This window comes from Ascaphus truei, chromosome 6 (genome assembly GCF_040206685.1).
Source record: "Ascaphus truei isolate aAscTru1 chromosome 6, aAscTru1.hap1, whole genome shotgun sequence".
Classification (NCBI taxonomy): domain Eukaryota; kingdom Metazoa; phylum Chordata; class Amphibia; order Anura; family Ascaphidae; genus Ascaphus; species Ascaphus truei.
The window spans coordinates 63,018,096-63,036,336 of NC_134488.1; the positions used below are offsets into that span (position 1 = coordinate 63,018,096).

Consider the following 18,241-nt stretch of genomic DNA (forward strand, 5'->3'; position numbering starts at 1 on the left):
GGTTAAAAGCCGGCACTGTGCGAGCGGCAGCTCATCCACAGTGCCGCGTGTCAAGAGAGTCTGACATCGCAACTGGCACAGATGTATTGATTTAATTAAACCGCCTCACACCCTTTATTTATGCCTGAGCATCTCACACATGCAAAAAGCTGGCATCTCGAAGTCGCACAATCCAGCACCGCGTGCTTTTAAACACCGCACACTCCCCCCCTCCCCCTTATTCCTTCCCTTCTTTCTTCCCCTCGTTAATTGTGACTGCGTGTCGGATGTGTAGGCATAAATAAATGTTAGAGCGGTTAATTAAATTAAAGCGTCTAGGGAGCGGAGCGCGGAGACTGAATCCAATCCTTCTGCCCGCTGCACAGAATACACTGCCGGCCTGGGTGCAGAAAGCATCCAGAACAGCTGCTGGTAGCACTACCTTTGTAGTGGGAGGACCTGATTGAGACCAAATGCCAGCTCCTTGAGCCAAGTCCGTTTTATTGTTATTTAATTAGATTAGGGGTTTTCAACCTGTGCTTCTACAATAAAAAATAAATATAAAAATAGCATCTATTTAAATTTGTGTTTACTACATTTAATTTTTAATATTTCATTATTCATAAATAAAATATAATTGAATTTATTTTGTAATGTAAGAAATAATATATGATATAGAAAGTTGTTTATTTTTGGCACATGGTATAGGTAGGCTGGGGTTGTCACAATACATTGCAAAAGGTTGAAATGATGGTCCTTGAGTTGTGATCCTATTAAGGACCCTTCACATGGTCCTATTGCTCAGACTCCACTAGTGTTTTTCAATAGGTAAGTGCATGAAAGTTCCTATAAAGTTGGGTACCACCTCAAACAATACTCACAGGGGTTAGGAACTCGGTGGTTTCAATGCATTTCTGGCAGCAAAGGGGTTAACTTCTCATAAGTTTTACATTTACGACTATTCACAGTAGGTGTCAGTGCGACCGCGTTGGGAAATGTTATTTTTTCTATGATTAAAAACACAATGTTAAATCTTTCATAAGCTATAAAGTAAAACAACAATGTAATTTTCCTATGGGGACCTGATCAGCTTATCCCGCATGATGCCTTTAGAGGGTATGCTCTTCGGTCAGAGGGCGCAGGCGTTATCCCTGCAGATTCTGCACAGGGACAGTGCCGAGCACAGCCGAGCACAGTCCACCACAGCTCTTGTGCACATTTCAACTTTTACTGCAATTCCAGTGTTCTTAATGGGCTTCAAAGATGGAGGAGAGGACCTCCTAACCGCAGAGGCGTTCTGAAGATCCCTGATTTTTATTATTTTAGGGTTTTGCAATGTATATCTCCACCAGCAAGCACCCTCACCTTTAAGGCCTATCTGGAAACACACCTCTTTAAAGAAGCATTTAAGTCGCTCCAAAGTACCTGTTCTTTGATTAGTATTATGCATCTGCACTCACTATAACACTTTCCCACTGTCTCCAATTAGATTGTAAGCTCTTAGAGGCAGTGACTCCTTTTCCTAATGTTACTTTTACGTCTAGCACTTATTCCCATTGTGTCATGTGTATTACTGCTGTGAAGCGCCATGTACATGGATATCCTTATACAAATACAAACACACACACACACTGTACAAGTCAAAAAAAATAAATTTAAGTGACTATGTACAAATCAATGAAACTGTTCTTTTTATTTTTTTTCTGTAATTTAGTCAGTGTGTTTTTACTTAATTTTTTTGTTCACCTATTCTGAAAATCATAGAAATGAAATAGGCTGACAAACTTTTTGACTTCTGAGAGTGAACAGCAGCTGTGTTTAGGGCTGCTGCTGCTGCTTAATCCCCCTGAAGGGGTTTAAGAAGAGGTTGCTTTTTTTACTGAGCTGCATGACTCCAACTTTTGTATATGTTGCAGTTAAAGTGCTGCTGGATTGTGCAGGTGAGACTGCACCTCCCCGGGCATTAGTGGAAGGCTGTATAAGTGTCATCTCTTTGAGGAATATTAAGGCTATTGGGAATATATAGATGGATGTGAGCCACAGGGGGAGGAGCGTGTCATACTGAGCATGAGTGTCGGAATTTACAGCTACCTTCCTGAAATCGTGTGAATTAATTAATATCACATCAGGGTAATAATTAGCGAAGAGACACTTGCAATAGTTTAGGGCGTGTGCGTGTGTGTGTGTGTGTGTGTGTGTGTGTGTGTGTGTGTGTGTGTGTGTGTGTGTGTGTGTGTGTGTGTGTGTGTGTGTGTGTGGTTTTTTTGATTGGATTGGGGATTTAAGAGATATACACACATACATACACATACATATACATTTTAAGTTATGGTGGGTGAAAAAGGCGACAAGAAACCTCCACCGTAGAGCATATATTAAATAACAAGGTCACTTGTGAGCACATTCACATGTCTTAGACAGGCAGGGTTGCAGACCTTTCACTGTTATCACCTAGCATACATTGCTTCCACTGCAGCAAGGGATTCTGGGAAATGGCATGCAAATGAGCACACCGTGTCACCTTTTGCCTGAAAACCATTTTTACATGGAACCCTTATAAGCTAATGCTCGCTGTTCACACAGCTTTTAAGCACAGCATGGGATTATATGCAGAGCCAGAGAAACCACTCACAGACAGACTGTTTCGACCCTTGATGGGTCTCATCAGTGTGAGGTTGGTTGTACTGGCTTTGCAATTTTCAAGACACATTTTAAGTTATGGTGGGTGAAAAAGGCGACAAGAAACCTCCACAATATAGCATATATATATATATACACATACACACACATGTTTTTTTTGTTTTTTTTTTTTGGCCTGATAGGTTACATCACCAATCTTTTGTTAACCCTTTTGCTGCCTAACAGGTCAGCAACACATTATGCATCTGGCAGTGAAAGGGTTAAATAGATGCTCAGTCATCTACAATGAGATCCTCCATGTCACTGGCATCACTGTACAGAGCCCTTTCCTTTATTGCTGGAGAAATCGCCTGTCCTGTCATCAGAACAAATTCTTTTAATCTGTTTGTATTATTTGGCCAGGAATATTATTTTGAGCTAAATATGCATTATGTCTTGGAAATATTGCTTTCTGATAAACGTATGTACGTATACACACACCATTCCCATAGTGCACTTGGATATGAGGCTGGCTGCTGGAATGTACTGTAATTGATTGGTAGGCAGTGGAGGGGTTAATTTGCATGCTGCTCACAATGCCGGTAGTAGCAGAGAAGAGATGATATGAGGTTATGAATATTTTGTGTCTGCAGACCCCTTACCATGTCAACATGCTGCTGGCGGGATATGATGAGAATGACGGCCCTTCCCTTTATTACATGGACCACCTGTCGGCTTTGGCAAAACCCCCTTTTGCAGCACACGGCTATGGAGCCTTCCTCACACTCAGCATCCTGGATCGCTACTATAAACCAGGTAAGGATGGGGAATGACTGCACACCTTAGCCTCTGGCAGCAAAGGGTTTAAAGGGGATGTCCAACTTTGTGTAGATTGTCAGCTTCTTGGAGCAGAGACCTTGTTTCACACTGTTGTTCATTGTTTGTGTTTTATGTTTGCCCTTAATACCACATTGTCCTCCCCCATATGTTGGCACTATATAATTACAAGATGATATTAGATTGGAGGGGCAATGCAGATCCTGTACCAATTTACCATCTAGATTAGGGTACAGGTTTGTTTCTCAGCTGTTAACATTATTAAAATACAAGCAGGAGCCAGGGTCAGTGCAGCACAAAGCGATTACATTAAACAGAGATATAAAAACAAAATCTCAGTAAGATGAGGGACCAAGCTATAGACTATTTTTGTTTAATTTGATTTGTGAGCAGGATGAAGAAGCGTCAAACAATTGCACTTTTAACTCGGTGGTTCCCAAACTTTTAAAACATTCCCCCACGCAAACCTCCCCCTCCCCCCCCCCCCCGAAAAAACTAATTGTTGAGCTTATGGGATCCCTATTCTGTGGTCAGTGGACAAAGCAACATGATAAAGGTCTTAAGGTTTTGGGTCCCGAGAAAATCCACATCTATTAATGGGGTGGCTATACAGGGACACTGCCTTCTGCCTCTGACTTGCTGTGTACCCCTCGTTACTATGTGCCCTCCCTTGTGTCTGCCACTTTCTTATATGCCTCCCATCTCTCGGAACCGCTTGGGTTGGGAAACCTGGTCTTAACCACTTCAACGCCATGTTCCAAAGGGGTTAACCGGAGGTCCTGGAAGGGTCCGGCAGGATGATTGTATCCAAGATCCTCGTGGAAGAGACTTTTTGGAGCTGGTGGTAGTCTGGGCGCGGAGGGGTGCAGAGCAGTGTCAGCCTTCTTCAAACTCGTGTGTCAGTTCGAGGCGCTTGCTGTGCAACGGAGCCCTGCAAACATGTTATCCCAGCACGCTGAGATGTTAGTGTGATAACACCACACCTTGCAGGGGCACACAGAGCAGACTACCCCCTGGTGGGACCTCAGTCTCACCCCTCCCCAGGTCCCTTCCCAGTAGCTTAGTCAATCAATCAGTATGTCTTGTCGAGTTAATTCTTTCACTGCCAGAGCATATCTCCTCAACACAGTGCCGGTGTCTTTAATCTAGCCGTATGTTCTGCTCCAGTCAATCTCTTCTTTTTGGGGTATCATTTGGACCTGCTGCTACCACTTTCTAAAAATCAGTTTTTTGATTGCCACTTTCTATTGACGGGGTACCAAGCCCAGAATTACGGGTCTCATGGATAACATACAATGGCTGTCAGCGATATGTGTTTAAAATCACAGGAAGCCAAAAAAAGGAAATAAGTAAAGCTAAAGCCGTAGCTTGGTGGTAACACGGCCTTTGAAGTAGGTGAGTCCAGATTGAACGGAGATGTCAACTCAGCTAGTGACCTTGGGCAAGTGACTGTATCCCTCTGCCCTAGGCACCAACATTTTGAGTGTTCGCTCTTCTGGGCAGGGGCTCGCTACCTCAAATTTTATCTACAGCGCCGCGGAAAATAATATTATAATAACCTTTCCAAATAAAGAAACTGCGCTTGGAGAACAAGGCTGCATTCAAATATAAACTTCCCTGTAATTGTAATTTGGAAAGGTTTGTGAATTTAAAGGAGCTGTCCCTCTAAAACATTTTTAAGGAACAAATAACAGTGCTTTTAAAATAAAAGTATATAATTTTTTTCAATTAAAAATCATCATTTTCTGTGAAGAGGAAAAACAGCAGCTATTTATACCTGTCTAAAAAAAGTGGATATTTCCTGTGTGCTAGGAGAGCATGAGAAGGAAAGATGAGCCTCTTATTGCATCAGGCAATAAGCTGTGCTGGGAACCCCATGCTAGGAGGACAGTATGCTGAGCATATAGGGGGGATCGCGGGTCAGAGGAAACACCATGCAGATAGGAGCTGTAAAGCGGACAGGGAAGCATTATTCGTCACAGGTAGAATCGCTCATTGCATTCAGTCTAGACCCCCTGAAAATAGACAGCCGGCTCTGTAAAATGATGCTCAGCACCTTTACTCTCCCAGCCTCTTAGAGCTTATTTTCTTAAAATATCCTTAATCCGCACCGGGCTCCTCTAACCCAACCGTTTCCAATCTTTTTAAATGGCCGCCTCCCCCCCAAAAAGAATTATCAATTGTTTGGACTCTGGTAACCCCCTTCTGTATTTTGTGCACAAGGGAAGATGACCATGGTTTGCAGGAAATCACAGGTAATAGAATAAGGATGTCACAGTGGAATATATCAATTGGGATCTAGCTGCTGCTACTGCAAAAAAAACCTGGCATTCTTTCTAATCACTTAGCAAAGAAGGGTGGGCAGCCGTGTTGGTCCTTTCTTCCATCAAGTAACAAAGGGGGGAGAGGGAGGAGATGGTATGATACCTCCTTATTGGACCAACAAGTAGTTGATATGTTACAAGCTGTCGAACCTCTCAGGGTCCTTCATCGGGTGACCCAGAGGTTCGACAGCTTGCAACATAGCCACTACTTGTTGGTTCAATAAAAGGTATTGCGCTACCTACCCCCTCTCTTTGCTACTAATTATCACTTTGTGTCCTCCCTATTCTTTGCCACTTTCTGTATCGCACAGTGTCTGTGTCCCTCCTGTGACTCTGAGTCTCCCTTGTAAGTCTGCTGGCCCCCACATTGGGGAAACACTGCTGTAACTCGCAGTAGTCCTAAACAGGAGAGCTGGTGTGTGGAGCAGGTTGGGGAATATTGGATGTGGGAGAAGGCTGCTTTTAACTCTTTTTGGTGTCCCTGTTTAATGTGTTTGCGTTTTCTAGAAGAAAACCAGTTTGCATTTCTATTCAGCATCGCTTTGTATTGCGGCTGGTACATTTTCAGGGTCTGTGGAAAGCGAATGCTGGACAGGTGATGTACCCTTTATCCCTTTAGTGCTGAACTGGCCTTAAATATATTGCTTCACAGATCCTTCTACCACTGTAATGTTACAGGCATGAATCTCCGATGGCAGCTTTTTTCCTACAGTGTACCGCATCTATAAAACTCGGTGACAAAGGGTTTAAAACCAATATTACTCAGCATAGGGGCTGAGGTTAAAACCAACTCCTCCACCCCTAACGGCAGCCGTCATGGCCCCAGGCAGATGGAGCTCATTCTGTAACCCCTCTAATAAACTTCCCCAGAAGGCTAAGCTCACCTCCTCACATCCCCCTCCCGGGTTTAGGAGGCTGAAATTCCGTCACGCTTCCCTCCCCAGCGTAACGAACCGATTAGTAGCCTCGTTATAAGGAGGATCGGGTACATATGGAACACGTTTCTTTCCCAGGCAAATATAGGAAGGAGGAGGAGCGGGTTTATTGATCTTGTTTAAACATTCATTCAGAAATTGTACAGTCTATTAGAGTGAATTGTATTCATCTAAAAAGAGCCGCATGAACACCGCTTTACATGCATATCCACATAAACACATTCATATAAACACATCCATATGCACTTTGAGACACACACACACACGTACACGTGCACTTTGAGACACATACACTTACAATTACATACATGTGTGGACGTATGTATATATACACACCCACACTTTTTATACGCACATACACAGAAATAAAGCTGTGTATGTACAGATTCATACGCATATACATTTATATACATACCTGTAAATAAAACATTTTTATATAACGTATATAAACATTGAATCTAACACTGATTCCCTGCCCTAAAGAGCTTGCAATCAGGTTATAAATCTGTGCCTTAGGCACTCATGGGAAAGTGGCAGGTCAGAGACAGGGTCTACCACCTCAGTGAGAGCCTTAACTCGTTCAGTGCCAGAGGGGGCTGCAATGTATTAAAAGCATGTCTGGCAGTGAAGGGATTAACCAGAATGCTGCTTTTCCTCAAACAATGTAATCTAGAAAGGATTGAGAGTTTGGGGGCATGTGTGTAACGGATATCAAATAAAAGCTGTTTCTTTGTTGCACTTTACTGAAAAGCGGATGATTTTGTGTTTCAGATATCACACGGGAGGAAGCTATAGAACTCCTGAAGAAATGTATAGCAGAGGTAAGAGATTGAGAAGGATTTTGGATGCGTTTTTTTGTTATATCCCATTCAGCTCATCCCTGCAGCTCAGAGGATAAAATCCTAGGTGTAGTCTGGGGAAGGTTAAGGGAAGTTTGACGGATGTATCTTCCATATCCCTGCTTGATATGTAATAACTGTGTATAATAACAGGTTCACAAATCATCACAATTAGTAATACTTTTTTTATATTTACTCTTCTGTGGCACTGACCATGTGCGCAGCGCTGTATAAAGAAGTTGGCACGTACAATGAGTCCCTGTCCCATAGAACATACTATTTGATATTGGTACCTGAGCTACACAGCGATGGTAACTTGGCTAAAGTCACAAGGAGAGCTGACACAAAAATGGGTGAATCTGTTTCCATTTCCAAAAGCAGTGCATGTATCTCTAAGCTGATCCTTCAGTATGAGGAGCTTACTTATAGCACTTTATTTGTGTATGGCGTGTGCTGCACAGTGTATACTAAAATCAATGCAGGGAGATGGTCCTCTGCAAGGGTACAGCATTGCCTTTCAGCATATGTTTAACGTGACCAATTCAAATCATTACTCAGCGGATGTGCACATGCGGTGCAAAGAGTGAGCTGTGCGATATTGGACTTGGTATTCTGCCAGCGCGTTTGCTTTTCCCAGCCTGTGAAGCTCAGCTGTGCCTCTAAGGCTGCGTCCATAGGACTGCAGCCGTGCGGGGGCTGAGGGAAAACGGGTGCTTTCCCTGGCCTTGGTCCGCGTGCCGTCAGGGGGCGTGTCGGGGGGAGGAGGGGGGGCATGGGACGTCACGGAGCTGGTTCGCCCTCATTGGGCGAACCGCTCACGTGACCGGCCCTGCGCTCCCGTAAGTGAGCGCTTGAATTTAAAAAAATTCTAAGTCTTAGGCTTCGGGCATGGACAGCGCTTAGGCGCTGACCCGTGCTGAGGCGCGCTGGTGCTTACCAGTGAGCCCCTGCAGCCGCAATGAGAGCGGCTTTAGTAGGGGCTCGCCTACGCTTCTGCAAGCGTGCGGAAGCGTTGGTCTTATTCAAATTTTAGATTTCGCGCTCATGGGAGCGCAGGGCCGATCGGTCACGTGAGTGGTTCGCCCAATGAGGGCGAACCAGCTCCGTGACGTCACTGGCCTGCCCCCCCAATACGCCCACGGACGGTGTGCTAACCAAGGCCAGGGAAAGCACCCGCTTTCCCTCAGCCTCAGCGCTCCTCCATACGGCTGCTGCAACCCTGGACGCAGCCTTACGCTTCCGCACGCTTGCGAAAGCATAAGCGAGCCCCTGCTAAAGCCGCTCTCATTGCGGCTGCAGGGGCTCAATGCCGAGCAGCAGCGCGCCTCAGCACGGGTCAGCGCATAAGCGCTGACCATGCCCGAGGCCTAAGAGGTGACGTTTACTTTTCAGCTTCTATAAAAATCTTAAAGTAAAGAAACCAATTGGTACATTTGCACAGGTCGGCAGAACCGGCAGGGTTTGTGGACCGGAAAGACTTGGAAGGGCGTTTTTTTTTGTTTTGTTTTTTTTTAAATTATTATTCAACCCACCATAACCTAAGTGTGTTTGGTTTGCAACCATTACCTGATTCGCAGTGCCGAATCAGCTGTTTGGCAAGGATTTCTGTTCTTAACACGCTTTGCTGTGGCAAGCATAACAGTTCTAGGGAAATATCCATAATCCGAATGGAAAGGAAGCAAAAAGTGACACTGTGAGCATATTCGCATGCCATTACCCAGAATCCTCCCCTGGATTGGGAACGTGACTAGAATACAGTGAGCATGATGGTGAGGTTAACACTTCCAATGCCAGAAATGACAGCAACTTCCATTGCTGGCCCCTCTGGCAGCAAAAGGGTTAGTCTGTATTTTTCCTCAGTTTGTATATTTCTAGTGTATATAGAAACAATACCTACATATTTATTTAAACCTGACTGTATACAGCACTGTGCAGAGCAAACATCAGAATACAGGAAACAGGGATGCAGCAAATATCTCGGTAGATATTGTTAGGTGTGACCCCTGTGACTAGGAGCCACTATCAAATCATCTCTTAATACCTAATAAATTCCATTTTGAAACTTTCAGTTGTAAAATAATTAGCATGTTTTTTTATTTATTTTTTTACAATTTTAATTTGAATGTCTCAAACATCAAAGTGCTAATAATGTCAAAAAATGAGTCCTAGATTTTGCAATTTTCACACGTTTTCAGAGAAATATCTCTGTATAGTGAGCAAAACATGGTATGCCCTATTTATAGTCTCAGCATTACTTTACTAACGTGAGGAGTGCCTGCTACTATCCAGTCAATGTAGATAAAGGTAAGAATCCACTTATCTTTTATTGGGTGCAGGTTGGACTGTTGTGGTCTTCCCAAACGTCTGGAACATACAGGAAAAAAGGAACATTGTCGGCCGGACACTTTTTCCACAGTTACGCATGTGTTTTATTTCTTTTTTTCTGTGTCCCTGCCAGTGGCAAAGTGCAGCCAGGAAGCACAAGAAATAACGCTCTGTGCTTGCAATCTGTAATGTGGAATCTGGGGCGTGAGGAGACACCTGTTCAGTACCATGTGTTCCACTAACCTGTGACATTGCTCCTGTCTGTATGCCGCCATCCGTCTTATTTATTGGCTCGTTTGGCTCCAGACTAATTACCTACAATCCAGCAGCAGATACATGTTTCTGCCTGTTCTGTTAGTCTGACCTGTAGCCCAGTATTCTTTCTCTGCAATACAAACCCCAAAAAGACTCCATAAAATACCATGATTTGTGCTTTAACAGCATGGCAAACCATATTTATTTTTGCACTCTCTGGCCCCTCTCACAGGGAAATAAATCAAGCTAATATCTACAGCTTGATTTTAAAGTTAAAACCCCTCAGCCCTATTAGGGGACTCGACTTTCTGTGAGCGTGTGCTTCTATGTAAACTGCTACTTGCTACCTGACACCTGAACATCAGGTGACTTCCTGTGCAGCCACATGCAAGGATGCCCTCCATCGCTAATAAGGCTGCGTCCATAGGACTGCAGCCGTGCGGAGGCGCGCGGAGGCTGATGGAAAGCGGGTGCTTTCCCTGGCCTTGGTCCGGGGGCGTGTCGTGGGTGGGGCCTGTGACGTCACAGAGCTGGTTCGCCCTCATTGGGCGAACAGCTCACGTGACCGGCCCTGCGCTCCCGTGAGCGCGAAAATCTATCTTTTGAAAAAGACCTACGCTTCCGCACGCTTGCGGAAGCGTGCGCGAGCCCCTGCTAAAGCCGCTCTCTGAGAAGCGTTAGCGCGCCTCAGATCCTGGACGCACCCAAGAAGGAACTAAAGCTGAAAGGGAACAGAGGCAGGAGACATGTGAACAGAGACGGAGATCAGCAGAGCATTTCCTTTATAGGAGAGGATTATTACAGAACAGGTATAGTAGCAGACACAAGGTGACCAGGCAGAAAGGTTTCTATTTGCTAGTGCTGATTTAACCCCTCCAGTGCCAGCGATCTTTCCCCTCTGGTTGAAGGACAGAGTGCATGTGCTAAAGTTGCCGTCCCACGTAGGATCTCATTCAACGAACCCATTTTAAGTAAGTTTTAAAACTAGGTGTTTGATACACTGTCAAAAAAAAAGTAAGTGTTTTTAGGAAGTCTGGACATTTTCTCTTACTCATTTACAGTGGGACTTTGTGTTGGGACTGATTGGCAACCACCTTAGAAATGTCATTTATGCACATACCCTGCATGTCAAGTACCAACTAGAAAGGCAGAGGACAGTTGAGAGATTAGGGCAGTAAAGAAGATTATAGATTATATAGCACATAATACAATTGAGTCTTGACAGGCACATTCACATACAAAGACATTTGATTGTAGGATAACAAGTGTATACAGAATGGCAGCGATTATTATTTCTCTCAAACATTTCACAGATAAACTTAAATAAAAGGTGCCAGTCCGCTAATTTCATAGTGTTAATTTACTTCAGCATCTCACTGACAGTCATTAAATGTGTGCTGTTTGGAGACTGTTCATATCGGAAACCGCAACCTAAAAGACCACCCGATGACTGACCCTGAGAGGTTCGAAAGCTTGTCAACTACTTGTTGGTCCAATAAGGCGGTATCATACCACCTCCTTCCTCCCTCTCCCTCCTTTGTTTCTACATGGAAGAAAGGACCATCATGGCTACTCGCCCTTCTTTGCAAACTAAAAGCCTGGTTCACACACACCTTATTTGTTGTTTTGCTCTCTTCCAGTTGCAGAAGCGTTTCATCCTGAGCCTGCCTTCATTTACCGTGCGGGTCATCGACAAGGACGGAATCCACGATCTGGAGAAGATCCCAGCCTCAAAAGTGTAACCCCCTCACCCCTGCTCCTCTGCCTTTTTTATGTTCGCGTTGATTTCTACCGCATTTGAAACTAGTTGAAATAAATCCTTGTGTGCCTGTGGCATGTGAGATTAGCTACTTCGTAGCGTGGCTTGTGTGGTTGTTAAAAAAAAAAAAAAAGTGTCCTCGTGACATCGTCTCATTTTATTTATGCAGCGCTAACATTGTACGAAGTGCTGTACAAAATTACATTACAAGGTAAATAAAGTACAAGCAATTGGTGGTATAAGCGCAACAGGTAAATGGCAACATAAGTCAAAGGGAGACCCTGCCCCGAAGAGCTTACAATCTGATGCGAGCAACACTTACCGGGATTCAGATGCATGGTGACCCGTCGTTATGGCAACGCGACATCAACTGACACTGGGGTCATGACGGGACGTCACATGACCCCGCGGCGTCATTTGACGCTGGAAAACGAGGTAAGTGGGGGCACAAGCACCGGGGGAAGCAAGCAGTGGGAGCTCGGCTCCAATAGTTGGTACACCCCTGTCCTATATGATAAATTCTATAGTTAAATACTTTTGGTCTCTCTTTACATAAGTAAGGGTCATTTAGTAAAATTCTTTGGCCCAAGTATCTTAAGCCTGTAACCACGCCAAGGTATGCCCTTTTTTACAGGTCCTAACACTACCTGCAAATGCTCTCTTAACCTCGCTAATGGAGGGAGAAATGTCTTAATAGACTGGTCATTCACAGGTGCATAACAAGACCTGCTATTTAAACGTGGGATGAGTGAGCTTAAACCAGGGAGGAGGGGTCACTACAGGCCTGTACACACCAAGACTGCCCTGAGCAATGCAGGAGGTGGGATTGCACGGTTTATATTTACTTTCATGGCATGAGGGAGCTATTGTGCTCGCACAAGTAACAGGCGTGTTTCCAGAATCCCAAACATCTGCCATAACATGCAATTCAGTCAGATCTGTTCTGTGTTCTAAGCTTTTTTTTCTGCAGATATTTTAGAGGGGGTGCTGTACATACAGTTTTTTGTAACATACACTGTGTAAACCCTGGGGGGGTCCGCGGCCCCCTAGTTCCAGCCCATATAGGTGCCGTTTCATTTATTTTTGGCAGCATCAGCTTGGTTACTGTGGCAGCTTAATTCATAAAATGCTAAATTCTAGGAGTACTCCATTTTATTTCTTCCTGCGTTCTTTCATCTCACACCCACACACTGCATATGTATTTATTATGCATATTATACTTTTTTTTTTTCTCACTAATTACACTTAATGTGACACTACCCCAGACATACCCTGTAGGCCAGATAAATATCTTTAAGCATCCAAATGATGTGCTTGCCGGGGTTGTGGAGGTCGGGACATGTCAATTACTTTCTGTCAGCCTTCTGGTGTTAGAAATTAGATTGTAAGCTCTTTGGAGCACAGATTTATTGTGCCCCTGCTGGTTGTTGCACAGTCTGGGCAATGAGGCAAGTGTTTGAAAGTGATACCTCAAGTGAGTATCTCTAGTTGTGAGTGTGCCGGGCACAGATATTGTATTCATACAGCATAAGGATAGCAGGGACAGGGCCGAGGCTGCAGAGTACCTACAGTACAGAGAAGGGAGAGAGGCCGGTGTATTTCCTGCTGCTTTGGTGTGCGGATGGGGAGAGCTCTGTAATAGCTGTTAACATGTAGTAAGTCTTCTTACCGGAAGTGGGGGGGGGGGGGAGGTGGAGTGCTGGAAAAGTGCCTCTGGCATTGAATGGGTTAATATAAACCTGGTATCTAATCCACACGGTGGTTATTTAATTTCCTTTTCTTTTTTTTTTGTCCCATTTCCCCTTTTCAATATGGCTATTACTTTTTCCTCTCACTATGTGTCTCCGGTATCCTCCTTCCATTCCCCCTCCACCTGCAGTGAACATGGCTCCACTGCGTCAAATGACGAGGTGACAACGAGACGCGTAACGTCATGACGCTATGCGGCGCCGTGTTGCCATGGCAGCCTGACGCCGCGTGGCGTCATGATGTCACAGCCGCCGCGCAGCAATGTTCACTGCAGTTGGAGGGGGAATTGCAGGAGGGTGCCGGAGACACCGCCACACGGAGATTGACAGCTTTAGCTCGGCGGTGAGTGCCCAAAGTACTCCGTGAGTCTCCGTGTCAAACCCGGAGAGGTGGCAACCCTGGCTATGCCCCTTCTCACTGACCCAGCCTGTCCCTGCCTTCCCATTCATGCTTTTTGAAGGAGAAGTTAGTAGAGGTACAGAAGCTGCCTGAATTTTCAATAGCGTAGCTGTGGACAACATTGACCTCTGCAATGTACACCGTATATATGACTTGTACACACATTTTTGTGGCCGCTTGCCTGGTTTCCACGCGGCTTCGGTGCATTCCTGAGTATCTGGCTACCAGGCTTCTCGCCTCCTCTTGTAACCAAATCGAACACTTCGTGTTCCCTTCTCCTTATGAATACACCGTGTGCTACATGCCAGCCAGGAGTCTGCACCCCTCTGATCTGTAGCCCCCTCATATGGGGAGGATTAACACATGAATCTGATCCCAGCTCACCTTCACAGAAATGTTATTCATTCCACACGTTCCTTAATGCCTCAGTGAATCTAAGCTGCAATAAGGAAAGCACTCGGATGGGTCATCATAAGTCTCCTGGGTGCAAAACTGGAGCAAAGAAACTGCACCACATTTATTAAAGAAAAACATTCCTATTGAAACCAATGAAATTTTGCCCTTTGATCAATCCAGCGTAGTGTTTTTGCACCAGATTTGCCCTGGTTTTGCATCCAGGAGACTGATCAATGACCCTCACTATGTAATACCTATTGTACTATTCAAAGCAGCTGTTTCACAGTGTGTATCCCTTCACATTGCAGGCCTCTGGCAGCAAAGCGGTTAAAAGGGGTTTTAACAGCTTTGCAAACGTACAAATTCCTAGCCGCACAACAAATATCACGTACACGTGGCTTAAATCAGTGGCTGAGGCCGTCCTGCGGCAGCAGTTCAAAAACCCGTCTCACGATCAGGGCAATCGCAGTATGAAGACATCCAAAATGTTTTTTTTCTCCAAACAAAACTTCTGCAGGATGTCAGACGTGTGTGATCAGGGAAAGACAAAGTGAAAGTCATTTTATAGGAAAAGCCATTTTTTTTGTTTTGTTTTTGTTTGTATAAGTGGGAGTGAGTCATTCGAAGGGGCCCTGACACAGTGCAAAATAAATCTGTGTATAGACAGTGTTCAGAAAAAACAGAACCCCCTTCAATTTTTTGTCATATCTTACAGAAAAATCACTACATTTTCATGACATTTTCAGCAATTCTAGGTCTGTCACAGTAGATTATTACATTTAACAATTATTTGATCTAATATTCTTTAGAATTGGTGACGGCGGGATGACCCTCATCAAGTGCATAGTTACAAAATGGTGTTTAGCAAAGGAGACGAACACGTTTATAAAGTGCTTGAGACAGCAAGATTATGGTCCCAAACTGTTACATAAAACGTTTCTTGATAAAGGATGGTCGCTAATTTGTAAAACAATGTATCGTTCAGGAATGGCAACAGCTAGATCACGTTATCGATTATGCAATCAGACAGTGACGTTCTCGTCTTCCAGCATTTCAGCAGAAGGAGGACGTTTTGAGCACACACTTTGAATTCAAACTATATACAGGCATACCCCGCATTAACGTACGCAATGGGACCGGAGCATGTATGTAAAGCGAAAATGTACTTAAAGTGAAGCACTCCCTTTTCCCCACTTATCCATGTACGGCAATCGTCATATACGTCCATAACGGATGTAAATAACACATGTGTAACAGGCTCTATAGTCTCCCCGCTTGTGCACGGCTTCGGTACAGGTAGGGAGCCGGTATTGCTGTTCAGGACGTGCTGACCGGCGCATGCGTGAGCTGCCGTTTGCCTATTGAGCGATATGTACTTACTCGCGAGTGTACTTAAAGTGAGTGTCCTTAAACTGGGGTATGCCTGTATTGATCAAAGGGGCCTATTCGCTGAACTTCGATAAGTTCAGTGCTTTACTGAGCGGGTTTGCATGTTCTTACTGCACTATAAGAAAGTTGTGTGAAAATGGTATTCACTAAGAAAAATCGCAAGTTTTTTTTATTGTACGCTAAAAAAATGCCAAATCGTACTACCTTGTGTTTGCTTCATGAGCGACATGTCGCTCCAGTAGTCTTTAAGGCCTGGGACATAGTGTAGGGAAGAGCGCTGAGCAGCGCTGACGCTCATGCTGAAGCAGGAGCTTTTTCGTGTCCCTGCATGAGCGTCGGCGTGCGCACTTGTGTGCCGAGCGGGAGGCGGGGCTAGCGTGTCACGGCACCGACGTCACGGACTGCCATTGGCTTTTGGCAGTCACGTGACTGGCCCATCGCTGCAATTCCATACGCCTCCGCACGTGCCTCCGCGCGCCGACTAAAGCCGTGTTGATAGGGATAATGTTTCCCCTCAGCGCGGCTCAGCACGGTCTTTTCGACCATATCCGAGGCCTAAGAGTTTCACAGAGAGACGCTGCCTCTACCTACACAGCTCTTACAGGCGATCGCGCAGTTTTACGTACAATTTTAATAACACTGTATTGAAGCAGGGGGTGTCTGGAGCTTAACCGCATTTATTTCAGACTCGGAGACCCCTTAGTTACAGGCCTTGGTATGGGGTGCTGGCATCTAAATGTCACGTGACCGGGAGATATAAGCTTCGCGGAGATACCAGCACCCCATATGGGGGGGCCTGTAACTCAGGAAGCAGGTGGTCCCCGGGGCTGAAATCAATGGGGTTCAGCTCCAGAGACCCCCTGCTTCAATACTGTTATTAAAATAAAAACAACTTCATTACCTTATCAGCTAGCCGCTAAGATAATGAAGGGGTTAAATTAGAATACCTGGCTTGCTGGGGGCAGTGTGGGTTTGTAGGGGGTTAGTTAGGGGGGTAGTTGCCCCAGGGTGGGTGGGTAAGCCTACTGGGAAGGTTACGGGAGGAGTTAACCCCTTCACTACCATAGTTGTGGTAATAAATGGTTTAAACCCCCCTGCTACCCACCCGAGAGGCCTAACCGCCAACCCTGGACAACTACTCCCTTAACCCACTCCCTCTACCCCCAATTAAAATACAATAACCCTACCCACCCCCACTACTCCCCCCCCCCAACACCTACAGTACAATAATGGACAAAATTTGCATTTGTGCATTAAAAATTAAACGGTACCCAACCAGCTTAAAGTAAATTAAAATTCTACTTACCCCTGCCAGGATGAAGGCCGTCCTTGTCCTCCGTGTGCAGCAACATTGAAATAAAAAAAAACTAGCTGCTGGCCACTAACCCTTTAATCACCTTAGTGGTTGGTAACCGCTATGGTAATTAAGGGGTTATCCCTCCCTCCCCTGCTACCCACCCAGGAGGCCTAACCACCAACCACGGGCAACTACCCCCACTCCCTTTACCCATTGATTGTCTCTGTGGTAAACCATGCCCACCATATGGGCATGGATTGCCACTATGAAAATGAATGCAAAAAGTATACATTACGAAATAATGTACATTACATAATGAAATAAACACAAACATTTGCCAAAAAACTGCATTGCTTGTCACTGTGCTTATTTATACCCAGAAAAGGGCATAGATAAACACATTGGCAGTCAATGGGCATCCTAAAAAAAAATACACCTTTTAAATAGAATACATTCAATGTGTTTTCTTACCTTTGTCGGGATTCACCCTCGTCATTCTACTGCGGCACCAACTCGACCCACGACGCAGTGATTCTCAACAGCTTGATGTGCAGAAGTCCATGATACTCTGCTGATTGCAGATGAGGCCCGGGTGAGTAGATTTTTCTTTTCTTCTATTCTTTGTAATCCAAAGGGTCCCAGAGATGTTAATCCGATGGCTTCTTGGGCTCAAATGAGACGTGACAGGCCTTATATAAGGCCTGTGACATCACATTTGATTGACAAATGGTACACCACCAATCCGATTGGTTTGTGTACCATGTGACAGCTTCCATTTTTTTCTTACGGATGTGACGTCATTTTAAAGGGAGGGAAACCTGCCAATCGGGTAGCATATTCTTCCCTCCATTTAAGATGACATCACTTCAGCAAACAAAATGGAAGCCATTGTCACGGGAGACCAGGACTATCACACCAGGGATCAATTCACCAGACAGAAAAGAGTTGATTAAAATAAATTTATTGGAAAAAAAAAAGGTATCCACAACTGTGCATAAACTGTCAACACATACTCCCAACTGGGAAAACTGGGGGTTACCCTATAGAACTAGGTGCAGAGATTTTCCTTGCTCTTTTCCCCACATAGTGCCTACAGGGAATGGTCTTCAGACGTGGGACCGGCACACGAGCTCTACATC

General features: G+C 44.8%; 1 protein-coding gene across 2 annotated transcripts in view; it reads left to right on the forward strand.

The window, feature by feature from the left end:
- PSMB2 (proteasome 20S subunit beta 2) overlaps nucleotides 1-18,241 on the forward strand; it is a 40,733-nt gene that overhangs the window by 11,467 nt on the left and 11,025 nt on the right. The window contains exons 4-6 of one of the 2 annotated variants that reach the window (XM_075604575.1): nucleotides 3,252-3,414; nucleotides 7,466-7,515; nucleotides 11,754-11,966. In XM_075604575.1, the coding sequence (XP_075460690.1) occupies nucleotides 3,252-3,414; nucleotides 7,466-7,515; nucleotides 11,754-11,855 (315 nt within the window). In that variant the 3' untranslated portion in view covers nucleotides 11,856-11,966. Of the gene's footprint in view, nucleotides 1-3,251; nucleotides 3,415-7,465; nucleotides 7,516-11,753; nucleotides 11,967-18,241 lie in introns of those variants that run through there. The other variant, XM_075604577.1, reaches the window with a different exon arrangement.